This window comes from Gallus gallus, chromosome 6 (genome assembly GCF_016699485.2).
Source record: "Gallus gallus isolate bGalGal1 chromosome 6, bGalGal1.mat.broiler.GRCg7b, whole genome shotgun sequence".
NCBI classification, from domain to species: domain Eukaryota; kingdom Metazoa; phylum Chordata; class Aves; order Galliformes; family Phasianidae; genus Gallus; species Gallus gallus.
Genome location: NC_052537.1, coordinates 1,360,170 through 1,377,215, shown reverse-complemented (window position 1 = coordinate 1,377,215; position 17,046 = coordinate 1,360,170). Strand labels below are relative to the sequence as shown.

Below are 17,046 nucleotides of genomic sequence, written 5' to 3'. Positions count from 1 at the left end.
CTCTGCTGCTCTGCCTTGGATTTTCCCAGAGAAAAAAGGCTGCCTGTTGCCATCACCCCCCCTGTCTGAGCATTTGAGGGGGCCCTCACTGTGCTCTCTGAGAAAAAGCAAAGAAATTCCCAGTGAGATACTGTGCCTAGTGTGCCAGATTGTCATACATCAATGTCTTTCTCAGTGTAGAAAAGGAAGCTGTGTCACACTGCACATTAACTCTACACAGTCTTGGCTTTCACTAGAGGGTCTTAAATCTGGGTGGGTTTTTTTTCTTTGTTTGTTTTTTGTCTTCCTGTCATTACTGTGAGGATCTTCTTCAGTCCTGTGGTGTTTCAAGAATATCTTGCACACAATCCTTTACAAGTATGTGTCTTTTTACACTGAAACCCTGCAATGTCCCCTAGAGACAAAGAATGGCTGTGAAATCATAAAGTGTTTTTCCCAAGAAACTTCAGGAGTTAATTGCTAAATTTAGTCAATGTTCCTTTTAGGACTGATCCAAAATACTGGATGGTATTTTTGACCCTTCCATATTTCCTTTAATGTTTCGCTCTTCTCAAAAGTGACATATTAATAGAAAAAAAAGGCAACCCTTTTCTCTCCCTTATTTTTCTTTTCTGAAAGCCATGTCTGTAGCCTTTCTGCCTTCTGTTTCCACAGCCCATTGAGCAATGACATAAGTCTTCTTTATTCCCAAGTGGGAAGGAATAGCTGGAACTCTTGCTGAAGTCTGAGAAAGGAGGTTTCTTTTTCAACTCACAAATAAAAACCTGCTAGTGTGAACTGTGAAAGTGTTTTCAAATAAGAACAATGTGGTTGCCTTACTGCTCCATGCTGCTATAGGGTGCTAAATAACAGTGGCAGGACCGAACTTGTAGTAGGTGGTGGCTTCTAGGAAAGAAGCCATGCATTTCTGCAGGGGATGGCTCTTGCCTGTCCGCTGTACATTGCAGCCCTGCACTGAGACCTTTGTGCCAGTGCTGTTGCACCTGGCCAGGCACAGGGTGTGTGCCACTGCTCATGTTCCCAGTAGGTGTAATGTGTTAGAAAATGCTGCTGCTTTCTGCTTGCAAGAGTTTGCTGTGATGACAGATACACTCTTGTTGAGCTACAGAAACTGGTAATACCCTACTTATCTAATGCTGAATGTGTTAAAGGCTGCTGCTGTGGTAAATCATAAACTTTTGCAGTTCCAGACACGACACTGTTGTCTCTAATATTCTGCTGCCATTGGCAGCCTTCCCATTACATAATGTTGACACATATTTGTGGTATGTGACATTTTTGCTAAACACTGTCAGGGATAATCCATCTCAGAATAAACTTTTTGATTATAGCTGAGGGTCTGTCATCCCAGAGCACAAACAAAACCTGTCCCTCAGATAGCACTATTCCTTCTTCAGGAGACAGCCAGAGTACAGCTCTTTCAGGGAAGAGAACCGTAGGCATAGTTCCATGTGCTTTGAGACTGAAATATCTACGGTATCACTGAGTGATTCCAGTACAGTAAATGGAATAAAGTCTGCAAGCAATTTGAGCTGTAAGAAGTGTTTCTGTGCAGCCCAGGTGATGGGAAAAGCTGTTGGCTGAAGAAAGCACGTCAGAGGAGTGACTCTGCAAAACACTGTCACAGGCAGGTCTGTCTCATTTCATGCTTTAGAAGGGCAGAGCTGTGGAATAGGTTTCTCTGCGGCACCATTCCACAGAAGTCTGCCACTGTTTGTAGACTATCTGGTCTTTTCTTCAGAAAGAGTCTGATGGTCTGGGGAGGTGAATAGACGCAGCTCAGCCAGGGGTTATTGCCAAGAGGCAGCTGAGAAATGAGAGGCCTCGGAGGAATGGGAACACTCCCAAGGCTGTCTGCTTCCAAAGATCTATGCAAAATTCACCGGTTCTTAAAAACTCAGCCTCAGTAGCACAAAATAAAAAGTAGGGGAAAGAAGAATGTACAAAACAGACGCAGAGAGAATAATGATTTTAAAGAAGCAAAATATTCAGCAACAATGTCTGCTTCAAACAGACTTTACGCAGTGTTTTGGCAAATAAGTAACGTGGCTGTGTGAGCTGCTGCAACATCTGACATTGTTGTGGAAAGGAGTGAACATGAAACACAGTGCTGAGAGACTAAACACACCTTCAGTCGTCAAACAGAAATCACCCAGCCTTATGGAGGAATGACGGTGTGCTAAGAATGTTCGCAGCACTGAGTAGGAAGGGTTTGCTTCTGTGTGGGGAATGAATACTTGTCAGAGCCATAATTAAACCTGATGAATGCAGTCTCACCCACTTCCATTTCTCCACTCTCGAATTCTACGCTTGTCCTCATTCTGTCTGTGTGTTCATTCATATGTTCTTCTCCCTTCCCACCTCCCCATTGACTCACACTCCTTCCCTGTCTGTTACTGCTTTCCTTTCATTTTCCTTCAGGTTTCCTTCCCACTCACTCCACTTTTCCCCTGCCTGACACTTCTATACACATTTTCATCTGAGGTGAAAAAACAGGAGAGAGACAAAGAGGGGGAACAAATGGAAGGTGAGTGAGGCAGGGAGGGAGTAAAGTGCTGGCAGTGCAAGAGGAGCGCTCAGTGTCACACTTCTCCCTGTGCTGCACCACAGACCTCTGAAGGTGCCGGGCCAGCCAGGGCTCCATTCTGCTCCTTTCTCCCAGACAGCAGTTCATGGCTGTGGCTTTGTGCACAGTAATGCCAGAGCTCATTTCCTCAGATTAGTGTCCCTAGAATCCTTTATCAAGAACAGGATGATCCCGCAGGCGGGTGGAAATCCACCTCTGTGACCAACATTTGGCCATGCGTGGAGCTTGCTGTAATTTTGGAGCAGAGAGAATGCTGGGTGTCTCCTGGCACCGCAAAGCAGGTGCAGACCAGGAGTACCTCAGGCTCACAGCAGGGACTCACAGACATTACACTGTGTGCTGCCAGTGGGTGCAGTTTGTTAGTGACCACATGGAGCCACATGTGACTTTGTGAAACAGCAGCTGATGGGCTGGGACTGTTTCATGCACAGCAAGTCAGGATACAGGCTTACGCTGGCTTCTCTGGACACAGGCTATCCAGCTGTGCTCCATCCCAGAGCTGTCTCCTGTGGAAAGCACGCTGTGCTGCCAAGGGCCTGGGCCTTCATCTTCGCCAAGGCTTATGGAGAGGGAGCGGGGCTGTCATAGATGTGTGGTGTGCGGTGCTCTGGCAGTTAGGGGTTCTTCTACCATTGCTCTCCAATTAAATTTCCTCCTTTTGAACCCAGTTTTTGTTCCTGAAGCTGTTAGCTGAGACGGATTTTCTTCTCCCTGATAGAAATGAAACGTGTTTCTTGCAAAAGGCTGGGCAGGGTTGGCATGGGGATGGTCAGTGGGGGTGGTGTTGATAGGGATAGCATTGGTAGGAGTGGTACTGGTGGGGATGGCGTTGGTGTTGGCAGTGATGGTGTCGGTGCACGCTGGGTAATTAATGCACCGAGTGCAAGAGGAACGCGTGCAGGGCAGGCAGTCAGAAATGACTAATTCTTGCACCCTGTCCTGACATGTATATCCTTCTTGGTTTAGCAATGGCCAACATTTCTTTCTCCAGCTCCTTGCGTAACTGAAGGCTCAAAGCGACTGCGAGCAGCATTGCAGTTCCGCGCCATGCTGGGTGCCACGTGCACCCTGATTGCTCCGCCGCGGGAAGCCAGCGGCCGCGGGCGGTTGTCCCCGCACTCCGGTGCCGCCCTGCTCACGGGTACCCTCGGGACGGAACCTCAGGCGGCGACGGGGAGGGGAGGGAGGCGGCGGGAGCGCTGTGGAGCCCTCCTGAGGGGCGCCTGGGGCACGCGCGGCCGCGGCCGTTAGTACCGGTCCCCGCCGCGGGGCCGCGAGGGGCCGGCGGGGAGCGAGCGGGGAGGCGCGGGGCCGCGGCACCGCTCCGCCGGCGTTACGTAAGAGCGTGGGGGAGGGGAGCCGGCCGGCCGAGCTGCCGTCGTGCCTCGGCGGCAGCGGCCCCTTTAAACGCGGCGCCCGGGGTGCGAGGAGCGCGCCTTTCTGCTGCCGCCTCCCCAGCCCGCCGCGGCGACAAATCCGCTGCCGCCCGCCTCCGCCGAGCCCAGCCAGCCGGGCGGCGCCGGGAAGCGCGGCCGCGGCTCTGCACCGCCCGAGCGCCAGCCCCAGCCCTACAGCAGGGAGCGGCGAGGGGCGCGATGGAGCCTCCGCGCCTGGCGCACGCCGTGGGCAGCCCCACGAGCCCCTGTGAGGAGGTCATCAAAAACCTGAGCCTGGAGGCGATCCAGCTCTGCGAGAGGGACGGTGAGTGCGGCTCGACTCGGTAATCCCCGGGCGCGCGCTGCGGCTGCCCCGGCGAATCTAAGGCGCGCTAATCCCCGCGGCGTGCGGCCCTTTGTTACCCGGCTGCCGGGAGATGTCCCCGCGCCCACGCCGCCCGCCGCCCTCCCGCGCCGAGAACAAAAGGCAGGCGGAAGGCTGCACCTTGCGGGAGGGAACGGAGGGCGCGCCGCCGCGCCCCGAGCCTCCCCCCCTCCCCGGTGCGGCAGTGCGGCTGTCCTGGTGGGGAGCTGCGGCACGGCCCGGCCCGTGTCGCCCCGCCGGGGCAGGCCGCGGGGCTGGAGCCTGCAGCCCGCACCTGGAGGTGGAGCGGCGGCCGCGTCGCGGTTCTGTCAGTCGCGAGTCCCGAACTGCTTTGTGCCGTAGGACAGTGCCCGAGCCCGGCACGCGCGGGCGCGTCCGCCGTGGGCCATGCGCCGGGGGCGAAACTTGTTGCTGGCGCTGCTCGGTGCGGAGAGGGGCCTCAGCGGGTTCAGCACCGCGGACAGCACCACCGCCGCGGGCGCCGTTGGGGGCGGGTACGGAGCGGGCCGCTGAGTGCGGGGCCGAGCCGGCTGCCCGCGCCCACGGCGGTGGCGATGGGCGATCGCAGCGGCAACGCTGAACGCGCGTCGTTCGTACACAAGTAGCAGCGACCTACTAGACTAAAGTAGAGGCACTGCTGTTCAGAACAATGAAAAATTATTCCATAGGAGGGCGGAGTATCGTTTCTGTCCATGTACCGGGCTGTTCTCCTCATTTGTGTATGTAGTGATCAAAAAAAAAAAATAACTTCTCGTTTTTTAATGTGATCTGCTTTGACCGTGTTATGTGGTAAATATCCTGGGGGATGGAAATACCGCATCAGTGAATGAGATGATTGAATTGAGGAAACCGTTTCCTTGTTGTGATACATTTTTGGAACGTAACTGTTGTGGGTAATGTTTATGGCAACAGTCCAGCTTTCTCAATTACTATTTTTTTTTACAAATTATTTGCATTGAGATTCTTCACTTCTTTGACGAAGGTACGCTTAATGCTTAAATCAATTATTTTTTTTTAAGCTCTCCATTTCTCTTGAAATATCAAAGAAATTGCTGTGGAATTGGAAACTCTTTTTCGTAATTATTTTTATGGTGGTTTTGGAAATTACTGGATTCTCTCAGCGTTTGATCTAAGGTAGCATATGCACTTCCATCCATTCATGCCTAGCATGCTACATAGAGAAACTGAATGGCATATATGGTGTGATAGAGACCAGACTGTTGTTTTGCTAAAACACTGTTTCAAGTTAGTTTCTTTTTATTGATCCTGGAAAGAAATGGAAATAGATAAGTTGTGCACTCCTTAATGTTAGTCCACCCCAGGTAATGGTGGTGAAGCACTCCATTTTAGCCATTGCAGGCGCTATTTAATTTGACATTGCGTAGTTAAGCACTGCTTGATTTCTATGAAATAGCATTATACAGACCAGCAAACGGAAACAATGTAGTGTTTTTCATTTTTAATTTTAATTCTCATTTGAATAGACTGTACTACAAAGCAACGTTATTCCTGTGGCTCTGACTTAAGAAACTGATCTTCATCAAGTAAGCCACTATCATACAGGGTCATTGCTTCCTACAGTACAGAGTTAAATTTCTGAAAGAGAAACCTGTATTGGGCATACAAAATATGCAACTCAGTGCCTTACTTGGTACAAGATTGTATTTGAACATACTTGAGTACTTCCTACAGGTGGCACTTATGTATCAATCATAAAAACAAGCAAGCAAAGATTTGGCCATTAATCTTTCTAGATAAGCATGGAAATGCATATGCAACCCATTTAGATCCCTAATTGTGCACGTGGGTTTAGTTAGTGCATTTATATCATAATTTGTTTTAGGATATCCTAATTGTGAAAGAGTTAGCTCTCAAGGTAGTGTGTTGGTATCACCAAGGTCAGTCAAAGTTTTGCAATTAACATTAATGTATTACCTGTAATGAATTAAAAATAAGCTAGATTTTAACCTTTGGAAAATGCCCTTTATCCCCTAGCAATAACTGTGAAGGCATTCAGCAAAACAATAGCCTCACATATTCAACCATGATAAATTGTACAGCACATTTAATTTAGAATTACAGGCAGCATTTCAACAAACATAAGCAATAATGGAATATTTACTCAGAGACCAAAATATTTTGTCTTGTATTTTTAAGATGAGGGAATTAATACTGAAGATGAAGGAATTAATATTGAAATATTTGTGCTCAGAAAATGGGGTTATGCATCGTGTGGTGGAAAATGAAGGAGCCAGAAATCCAGGAATTGGAGCAAGCAATATTATGATTCATATCTTTATAGTATTTTTTTCTGGTTGTTTCAATGCTCTTACAAGCATCACCACCTCTCATAATGAATCAGACCATTTAGAAAACTTAAAAATTTAAAACAAAATGAAACTGACATATGCCTTTTAGAAATCTTTAAATAAAAATGTCTGGTAAGGTTTGGCTTAAAGTGAAGGCAACATTACAAACATTACAAAGCCAGTTATCAGCTCGTACTTTCAGCATGCTTTGTGATCTGTGAATGTATCTAGCATTTCTTATTTCCCGTGAGTCTACTGGTACAGCTTTGTATATGTCTGTTGCACTGTCCAACGTTTAGTTCCTTGCAACTCTGATGAGTTCATCTTGTGTGTTGTTTCCCTTTGCCATATGTAGATCTTGCTGCCATATTTCTATGAACTTAAGCCAAGAAAGAAAGTTTGAGCTGTGTTAAAAATTCTGGTGACCATTTCATATATTTTGTATTACCCCTACCTAGGCATTAAGCCTTTAGTAGATTCGTGACTTTTGTGTCATTAACAGGGCGCTTCTATGGAAATATACGTAACAATGTAAAATTATAAACCTTTTAACAAACAGTCCTTTTCAGATACTTTGTAGAGCAGTCTTAGGTTTAAACATCTGAATTTCACGAAGCTTAATGTTATTGTTGTGCGGGGCTCCCCCTACAGATACTGCTCTTCAGCTGCTGGCATCCTGCCTGAGGTAGAAAAGTGGCACTGTCGTCTGTTCTTACAGTTGCCAGAGGTGGCTGGAAAGAGGAAGGCACCTATCGATGTGCAGAAAGAAGAGCAGAGTAGCAAACCATCAACGAGTGTGTTGGAACTTGGGAGGCTTGGACTGGGGAGTAGAGGTAGAGAACTGGCCCAGAAGGCACATAGCCTTGGAGCTGGTAGAGACAGGCTCTGGCTGGTGAAGGGTGGAAGAACAGGAAAAACTTAAGAGGTGGAGATGTTTGCGAGGATTAGATTGAATGTGAAAACAGAGGTGGGAAGAATGACTTTGAATGAAGAATGGGAAAAGAAAATGAAGGAGCAAAGGACGCAATCCAAATTCAGATGGGATGCACAGAGAAATAGAGTTGGGGAAAGAAGATGGGGGGATGTTCACCTAGATTAGATGGGTTTGATAAAGGAGAGTGGAATTAGAAGTGGGAGCCTGTGAAAAGTAAACTTGGAGACCTATCTGCAAAGAAGAAACAAGGTATGAGAGTGTGGAAAGGGGAAGTACAGACAGCAGAGGTTAGGAGTAAATAAATGTAACTGACTCTTGGTCAGTGAAGAGGCCAGAATTGAAATGGCAGCCTTAGGAATGAAGAACAGGACCCTTGAATTGTGACTGGGGAGTACAGTGGGTGGGACGCAAATGAATTCAAGAAACAGTACAGAAGTAGCTGTCTTTTGGTGTGATAGACAAAAAGTCAATATATATGAGTGCATGCAATCTTTAAAAGCCAGACATGATCCCAGGATACCTTGTAGTTCTTGTTCATTTTCCAGCAAAGATATCTAAAGTCTACTGGCAAAGCATGACACCCCTTTTCTGGGTTAGTTTGTTTGAAGGATGACAGTCTGGTATGGCTAATGGTTGGCCCTTTAGCTGAGATGGTAACTATACAGGGAGATGGCTGCTGTGCACCTTGGTGTTCCAATATGTTACTCGTATGAGAACTGAGGTGAAGCTATGGGTAGAATTCTACATGTTCGTTCTTTCGTTCTTTCGTTCTTTCTTTCGTTCTTTCTTTCTTTCTTTCTTTCTTTCTTTCTTTCTTTCTTTCTTTCCTTTTACTTTTTTTTTTTTCCTGATGTTCTGTAAATCCTAAGAAATTGCAGACATAATGGGTTACCAAGTTATGCACTCAAAACTAGGAAATGGTGATAGTTTGGTCATCCTCTTTGCAGGCAGAACTGGCTTGGTGATAAGATGCTTCACGTTGTACAGTGAATACTGAGTGTGTTGAGTGGCATGTTGAAAGGTAGGAGAAGAAATAATGGAGAAAGAAATTTTAGTTCTGACCTGAAGGCTATTCCAGAATTTCTGCATGAAACTGAGCAAGATCTACCTAATTTTCAAAGGGGGTTGTTACTTGTGTTTCTCCTTTTCTGCTTGCTTGATTCTAATACCATGGAAGGAGGCTTTCAGTAATACTGAGAGTCAACGGTGGCAGCTAGTTTCAGTGAGTGAGACTCTGAACATGTAAAACACAGTGCTAAATGCTTTGAACAAAGGATATGTTAACCATCTTAAATAGGTACTGAAAGTCAGTATTTATTTATCTTAATTTTTTTGTGCCTCAGTTTTCTCTTTGTAAAATGGAAGTGATGTGATTGCCTCCACTCCAAGAGATGTTTCCAAAATAAGCTAATGAATATTTGTTAAGTATCCAGGCACCATAGTAGCCTGGAAAACCCATGAGGTGCTTGGAAAAGCCCATGATGAAATTCATAATTTTGTCTTCAGAGCAGACTCTGAATAATGTGTAGCAAATAAGTCCTGGAACTACTGAACAATGGTGAATAGCTGATAAAAGAAGAATAGTTCATTAAGTACACATTATTCATTATGCTGAATGAGTCAGAATTTGTGTGGAAAAATAGTATGTAATCATGCAATTAAAGACTATGTCATAATCTGAACATACAAAGGGGCCAACTTAAGGTTATTCAAGTATGTTTCATTCTGATGTTTCTCCCTCTTGATGGCTTAAACTGTACAGTCTTACTAATGTGCTTTTAAAGTCGTTTTTCCTGTGTTCATTTCCAATATACAAAGATAGTATACAACTATCAGGATAACAGTTAGAACTGGTGTCTTGGCCAGTTTCGGTTGCATAAATCAGTTTCATTCCCATCCAAACATTTTAGACCATCAAAATTGTTTAGTCTAAAAAAATCTTACATAAATGTTTTACAAAATAAATGTCATTTATGTCTTATGTAAACTATTTGCATCTCTGGATTTCCCTATTATTTGAGGATCTCTCATGTTTTATTTATTTCAGAAGTTTATTGTTATGCTGGATTACCAGAGCATTCTGCAACATATTTTTATAGTTTGTAGATGGGGGAGTTTTTCTTTGCCAGGTCATGTACATGTTTCCCTGTTGAAGAGAACAGATACTGTGGCATCATCCAGCCTCTGAAACCATTCTTCAAATCCCTCTCTTAGCATTACGGAGCAGCATCATTGCTGTTTCAGAAATGTTATCCTGTAAGTCTCAGAGACCGGAAACAATTGGATTCCTAGGTAGACTCTCACATGAAGGACATCTGAGAGGTCCAAGCTTGACATTAATTGTCAGTGTCCCGAATGATGTGACTTGTATAATTTGTTGTTGAGTTTTATTTTATTTTTAACTCTGAGAGCTCTGAGCATAGAATTAAATAACCCATGTTTTCATATCAAGTGATAATAATAGAGAGATGCCTGTAACTGTGACACTCAGATATGGCATAAAATTCAGAAGTTATTGTTGTTCGTAATTACTGTCACTACTGTTCCTCTCCCCAGCTACAGTTTGGAGAATTAAACACGCACTCTTCAAAATAGAAACTGTGTAATTTTTCTAGACTGTGAAGGAGCCAACCAAGAAAGGTATTTTTTTTTCTATGAAATTTCATCTTAACTGATAGAACGTCAAATTATCAAAGTTGACTCTTTATTTTGTGGCGAATAATACTGCTGCTTCAGGTAGGAACTAGAATCGTTTATATAGCTTTAGAAGCTCTCTCATTGCAAAGAAAAATAATTACCATTGATGTTCTTGGAAGAGTCAAAAATTTTCATAAATGTTCTGTACTGTTTGGATTCAGAATAATATTAAATGGGGCTAAGAAGCTATTTGGAAGTCCTCATAAATGATATTTAGAATTATTTAAGAGAAGAAAACCAATGATTTGCTATATCTTTCACTTCACCTCACTACTGTAAGAATTTTGCACTATTGTTTTTTGTTATAAGCAACGATGCCACTAAATAGCTGGACTTTTCTGGAAGCTGACTATTCAACATTCCTGTGTCAAGAAATACAGTTATTCCCATTCTTCCTTATTGTTCCTTAATTTTTAGAGTCATTTTACTTCCTTCTTCCTTCTTCCTCATCTCCTTTTAGTGCTTTTGGCAAATGTGTGTGATTGATCTTTAACTGTTTTATCTCTTAAAGATCAAACTGTATGTGCCTAACTGTCTAAACCTTGTCTGTTGTTTTATTTGTGCCCCTGGTTGATCCAATTATTGTTCACTGAAACTGTTCCAGACCCTCTGTAAGTCAACTGAAATTCTTAGTGTGTAATTATGCCAGATCCACACACAGAAGCACTGTCCTCTCCCAGTGCTATGAGCTGATATTGCTAGGTTGCAATGCAAAGATATATTTTTTGTAGTTAATTTCCACCCATTGTTATAACTAGAGCATTTTAGCCATTACTGTTTCACAAATGTCCTTTCTCTGTGTGTGTGTTTTGTCTCCTTTCAAATTATGATTTCCAGATGCATTTTTATTTATTCTGTATTAGAATCCATTTTATCACTTTCTTCTTGTTTTCCAAGTTTTGTGTTTGCAGGTCCTTCTATTTTAATGTCATCTGCAATACAGAAGTGTGATCTCTCTTTTGCAAACATTCGTAGTCTGGAACAAGCCATGGGTTCCATGGTGTAGCCCATTAGACTCCTTAACTCCTTGCATGCTCTGGCACGTATCAGTCTCCTCTCTGCAAGCCAATGTTCAGCCCTGCAGATTGGAAGTTCTTAGTAAATGCCACGGCAGGAGGAATCATTTGAGGAAGACAAATTCTACTGCCTCCAGCATTTGTGAAGTCGGACAATTTCAAATACAAAAGCTGTTTTTCTTGAGTAAATGTTAAGCTGTTAGTAACTTCTTTGTCTGTTTCAGTTTCTATCTTAAATTATATGTAGCATTCTCCTTCTCAGCCTACTAATTAACCTGGTGGTTCTACCACCTCTGGTCAACTGTGCTCTGAGCTCACTTCTCTGAATTTTCAGTTACCTTGCAGTCATGCGTGTATAACTAGATCAGTGTGTGCTATGGGCCACTTCAGCTTTTACAGGACATTTCCAGTGAGCTTCCTAGTTCCAGAGCCATAGGTTTTTGAACAGGAAGAAGATTGTTTTCTCACATAAGGCAGGGAGAAGAGGGACTATCACGTTCTTATGTGGAGATGTCTAGAATTTCTTCATTCATTTTTGAATTGCTTTGACAGACATCATTATTCTAAATTATCTCCAAAGGTTTGCTGAAACCTGACCTTGGATTTTCCTACTGGGTATTTTCTGACACATTACTTTTCCATTTTTTCCCCCTCAAAGATCTCCTTGTTTTACACATCCCCTGTAATCTTCTCCATCTCTTACTATTCATGACCTCTATATAGCAAGTTTGACGTCCCCAACTATATCTACCCATAAGGTAGATGTCAGATTCCTTTGTGTTGCTGAAGTAGTGTCAGTGTCTTTAACCAGAGCTGAGGAGATAATCTTTAAAAGTCTGTACAGTTTGGGCTTGCTTTTCTTTGTCTGTTCTGTATTTTAGGTGTGTCTACCATGCTCCAGCATGCATGGGCTTGTGTGCTTTATGTGACTTTGGAAAGCTGTTTTAATTCTGAAGGTACACAGCACAGAATCGTCTGTGTTTTCTTGCATCTTGATAGAAGTCTGGAGTGTTCCTCCTGGAGTACTGTTTCCAAATATTTAGAAACATGTTTGAAAAAACACTATTTACATTGTCAATCCATGATATATTTATAAAAATATGCCACTGTCATGGCAAAGTACCACAAATGAAATATTTATGATACTGGAACAGAAGGAAGCTCTGCTCCAACCTCAGTTCCTGTGATTTCCACACTGTATTTCATTATACAGTGAAGAATCCTTTATTTGACCTTGAAAATGTTTCCTTCAGCACAGAAGGTTTGTTTAGAATTCATTGTAGCGTTTGTAGCTGATCAATTTTTGCAGTGGTGTTTGTAGTTGAATCATTAATCCATTTTATTTTATTGTTTTCACAGAATGTTCTTGTTTTATATATGCTTGAATGAGTAAGCTGTTTTGTGTGGATGTTTGCAAAAACAATGATTAGCTATACTGTTTTTATAACCTAACAACAATTTCTTTGAGCCTTGGCAGTTCTAGCTGCTGTCAAAAAGGGGAAACCTTAAAACTAGTTCAGTGTTACTTTTTTGTTCCTATAGTATGAGGGGAAGTAACTATTATCAGAGTTGCCCTCTCCATTCCAAGTACAGAGTGGTATCTGGAGATCATTTCTTCAATAAGCCAGACACAGCTGGCAACGTTAAGCAGAGAAACATGGTCTGAGGAATTCCCATGTTACGCTTTGTCTGTGTATGTTCTCTATTTGTGAGAATTGTTTGCCAGAGGTATTCCATACATTTGTATATTTGTTCCCTGAGCTACTCTGCTATGTTTGAGAAAACTTTGAGTAGAAGTAAATCTGGATTCATAACTCAGTGCCATCAAGACCTTACAAGTACTGTATTTCCCTAATGTCTGTTGTGCATATACAGATGTGTGTCTAATATGGAATTTTTCTCTTCCAGATTCAGTTTATCTGGATTTCATCTATCTTCAGTTTTAGGCTAGGGAAAACAACAACAACAACAAACAACAGTGAAAAAAAAAACCAATCTAAAAAGATTATCCCCTTTTTTTGCAGTTTGCTTCAACTTGTAGCTGAAGGCATATGTACTTCAAAATCAGCTGGATGAAAAGATCTTTAAAGGCTCTTTCCATCTTGGATAGCCATAACTATAAATACAACAAACATCAGTGGAGTGATGCATGCTGCGTCTCTGGTCCTTTTAATCTCAAGGAAATTGTACATCAGTTTGTATAAACTAAGGGGTAAAATTAAGTATAGAGTATGTAGCAGATTGTATTTTCGTGCTGTTTTTAAGGTATATCTGATAACATAAAAATGATGGCTTTTATGATGGAAGGTATGCTGGTAATTTAATATTTTAGATAGTAGTAAACATGGATTTCAGAATGGTAATGTTTCTGATAAATTACTCATCTCTAAGCTTTCAGTGTAGTTTGAAAATATATCTCTAACCACAGGAGTTGAAAACCCCTATCTTCTCAGAGATTGCATTACATCAAAATTTTGTCCTTGGCTTGTGGGACATACTGAAATTTTAGCCAGTGTCACATGTTCTCTGGTGACACGAGTACCACCTTACCCTTCCCTTAAGGACAAATTTGAGCAGTAGGACTTCAAATGTGCAGTTTGTTGGGATTCTCTCAGCTCTGCCCATAGGTAGACCTTATTTTCTGTTCTCTCCTGGCTGGAGGCACCTGAAACTACAGGTCTTTCCTCTGTCTGTGAAAAGCTTTGTGCCATCCTTTGGAACCTCAACCAATTGAATAAGTTAATAGAATTATAGAATCTTAGAATATCCCACATTACACTGGAAGGCACTCGCATGGACCATAACGTCCAGCTCCTCCACACAGGACCACCCAAACTAAAATCCTGTTGCTGAGAGTGCTGTCCAAATGTCCTTGAACTCCAGCAGCTGGGTGTTCTGACCACTGCCCTGGGGAGCCTGTTTCAGGGCCGACCAATTTCTGGGGAAGAACCTTTTCCTAACACCCATCCTGACTCTCCTCTGATGCAGCTTCATGCCATTCTCTCTGGTCCTGTTGCTGTCACCAAAGAGATCAGAGCCTTCCCCTCCAGTCCCTACATGAGAAAGCTGTAGGCTGATGTGAAGCCTTTCCTCAGTCTCCTCTATGCTGAACAAACTAAGTGACCTCAGCTGTTCCTTGAGTGCAGGAAAGAAAGAATTAGGTCCTACATGTGAAAAATGAAATACTGATTTTCTTCCTTCTATTTTTGTATATTCTGTAATGCTCAGCTGGTTTCTGAGTTGGTTCCTTGAGCAAACAAACCATCAGCAAACTACCTAGGCTGTCTGGTGAGGCTGTCAGTGCTAATTCAAGTGTGCAGTGCTTGAGATGAAAGCAGAAAGACTGTACAGTGAACCTAAATCCTTCAGTGTATCTTAGAACACTTCTTATATTTAGCTCACATGGTAAGGAGTATGAATTGGAAAATATTACTTTATGATGCTTGTATATGTTCTAAATCCAAAACATGAAAAATAAATCTGAATATGAATCATTTTTAAGTAACATATCCAAGGAGACTTTGTTGGCCTAGTGAATTTGTATTAGGTTGTGCAGCTATTTCTCCACAGGAAATAATTTCATTTTGTCTTAGCACAATTATGATTGACTCCTTGTTACAATCCAACAACTAGCTGTTGGTGCAGTGATAAGACTACAGAAGACTTCATAAGAGAAACTATTTAATGTATCCAGCCGAGCTGTGTATTTAAATAATAATAATTCAGGTGCTATCGAGGTCTGCAGATTCCCAGTGGATTTGAATCTGATTGTTCAGAATTGTTGTACATTTCTTTTAAATCAATTATATCAAGATTTCAGCTTGAATTTTCTTCTCTTCATTTGGGCATTAGGGAATCTGCATGAGCTGTCTATTACAGATGCCATCAGGGCAGGAAAATAATGAGCTGGAGTCAAGTTTCCTCAACTACTGAGATTATGTAACAATTCAAATCACAGTTAGAATGCAAAAACTGGTGTAAAACAAAGTCAAATTCTATTCCTTACAAATGGTTTATTCGTGTGAAAAGGCAGGCAGCAATTACCGATGCTTTGAAGTAAAGAAATGCTCATTCATGCTGCAGACTGCCAGTGTATCCAGCAAGTCACAAAAGCCCACTCACATTGAGCACCCTGCTTTCTCAAGAAAAATAATTTGTAAAACCGTGTTCCCCAGCCATGACTTCTTCCTGCTGCCCTTTGACTGGTGAGTTTTGCCCTTCTCTGTAGGCTTCACTTTGCTTGAAAGGAATGTGGGTTTTAAATGAAAATTCTTGTAAAGTCAAGTCAGCTGTAGTTTTCAGACAAGCTGACAGATCAAAGAAAGCTCATGTGAGTATAAGGCTGCCTCTCCTTGCTAGATTTGAACTCATATGACCTAACTTGAGATAAGTAACACATTTTTAGTTTTTGATTAAGATACAGCTGCTGTAAACGGCACAAGTTGTTGTCAGTCAAATAAGAATAAGGTAAAATATGTATGAGTGCGAGGTTTTTGATAATCAGCTACAATTAGCTAATCTGTGTTTGTTTGCCTCTGTTTTGCTCAGTGAAATGCAAAGTAGAAATCATGTCCAAAAGGCCACTTGTTTCTCTAATACACAATTAATATTAACAGCAGTAGAAGATTAAGGGCAATGCTTTGCCCTTGGTTACACTGTTAGACGAAGAGCATTGGAGCAATTAAACCAGTGACCTAGAGCAGTGTAACTTGGATAAGAATCTGTCCCCAAGCAATTTTTCCAGGGTCATACAGTCAATGTCTTCACCTATTAGGTCTGTTTTCTTTCACTGTTAGTCTTGGAGGCGTAGGCTATTCCACAGCCTCAGAGAGAGCTGTACTTGTTTATTCATCAGAAGAGAAAAACCTCATACTATAAGAAGCTCCACTTCCCTTCCTGCTCCAAAATCCATTCTTTTAATAATCAACAGAGGGAGAGCCTATGTGCAAAAACTGTCACTCCTTGTATTCTAGCAAGACTGTACTGAGCAGCTGTAATACTGAGATAGCATCCTTCCAGAAACAGTTCACAGAGTAGGCCTGTGTGCAGGCCAAAGTGGGGTCATAAGGAATTTCATACGGATTCACAGATTCCTAACAATGCAGAGCTCACCTGCTGAATGAATAAATACATTCAATGAATTGATTTGCTTCTACAGTAGTGAACCTGGTGAAGTAACTAGCTCTCAACATCTGGAATTTCTTACAACTGTCCATATGCATTATATGTAAATTTTGGTACATTTAAGTGTCTGCATAGTTCATCTTAATTTTTAGGTGATATTTAAATTAAGCTTGAAGGTGATTTAGAGCCTCTTACATCTCTTATTGCCCTGTTCCTCTTTCAGCAGTTGAGAAATGCGTATTTTAATTAAAATTTGTTTTTAAAATGCATCTTGTAGTCAACAAGTGCTGAGGAGAGCCAGTTACCACCCATGTACTGTAAGCTCGCTGTCATGACTATTGACTATATGACTGGACTGTTAGGCAGATGAAGAATTGTTTGGATGGTTGTAGCCAGGGTGTTGTCAGCTCAATGCCCAGTTGGAGTCCAGTCACGAGTGGTGTCCCCCAGGGGGTCCTGAGACCACTGCTCTTCAACATCTTTGTCAGTAAGTTTGTCAGCAAGTTTGCTGATGACACCAAGTTGAGTGCTGCAGTTGACACAATAGAAGGGAGGGATGCCTTCCATGGGACCTGGATAGGCTCAGAAAGTGGGCATGTGAGAATCTAATGAGGTTTA

General features: G+C 42.6%; 1 protein-coding gene across 4 annotated transcripts in view; it reads left to right on the top strand.

Annotated features, from left to right (window-relative positions):
* PHYHIPL (phytanoyl-CoA 2-hydroxylase interacting protein like) overlaps window positions 1-17,046 on the top strand; it is a 52,624-nt gene that overhangs the window by 16,129 nt on the left and 19,449 nt on the right. The window contains exon 1 of one of the 4 annotated variants that reach the window (XM_046942778.1): window positions 3,501-3,728. The exons of 1 other annotated variant lie outside the window; for it this stretch is intronic. In XM_046942778.1, coding sequence (XP_046798734.1) covers window positions 3,635-3,728 — 94 coding nt within the window. In that variant the 5' untranslated portion in view covers window positions 3,501-3,634. Of the gene's footprint in view, window positions 1-3,500; window positions 3,729-4,042; window positions 4,289-4,886; window positions 5,068-17,046 lie in introns of those variants that run through there. 2 more of the 4 variants (NM_001199504.2, XM_025151505.3) reach the window with 2 other exon arrangements.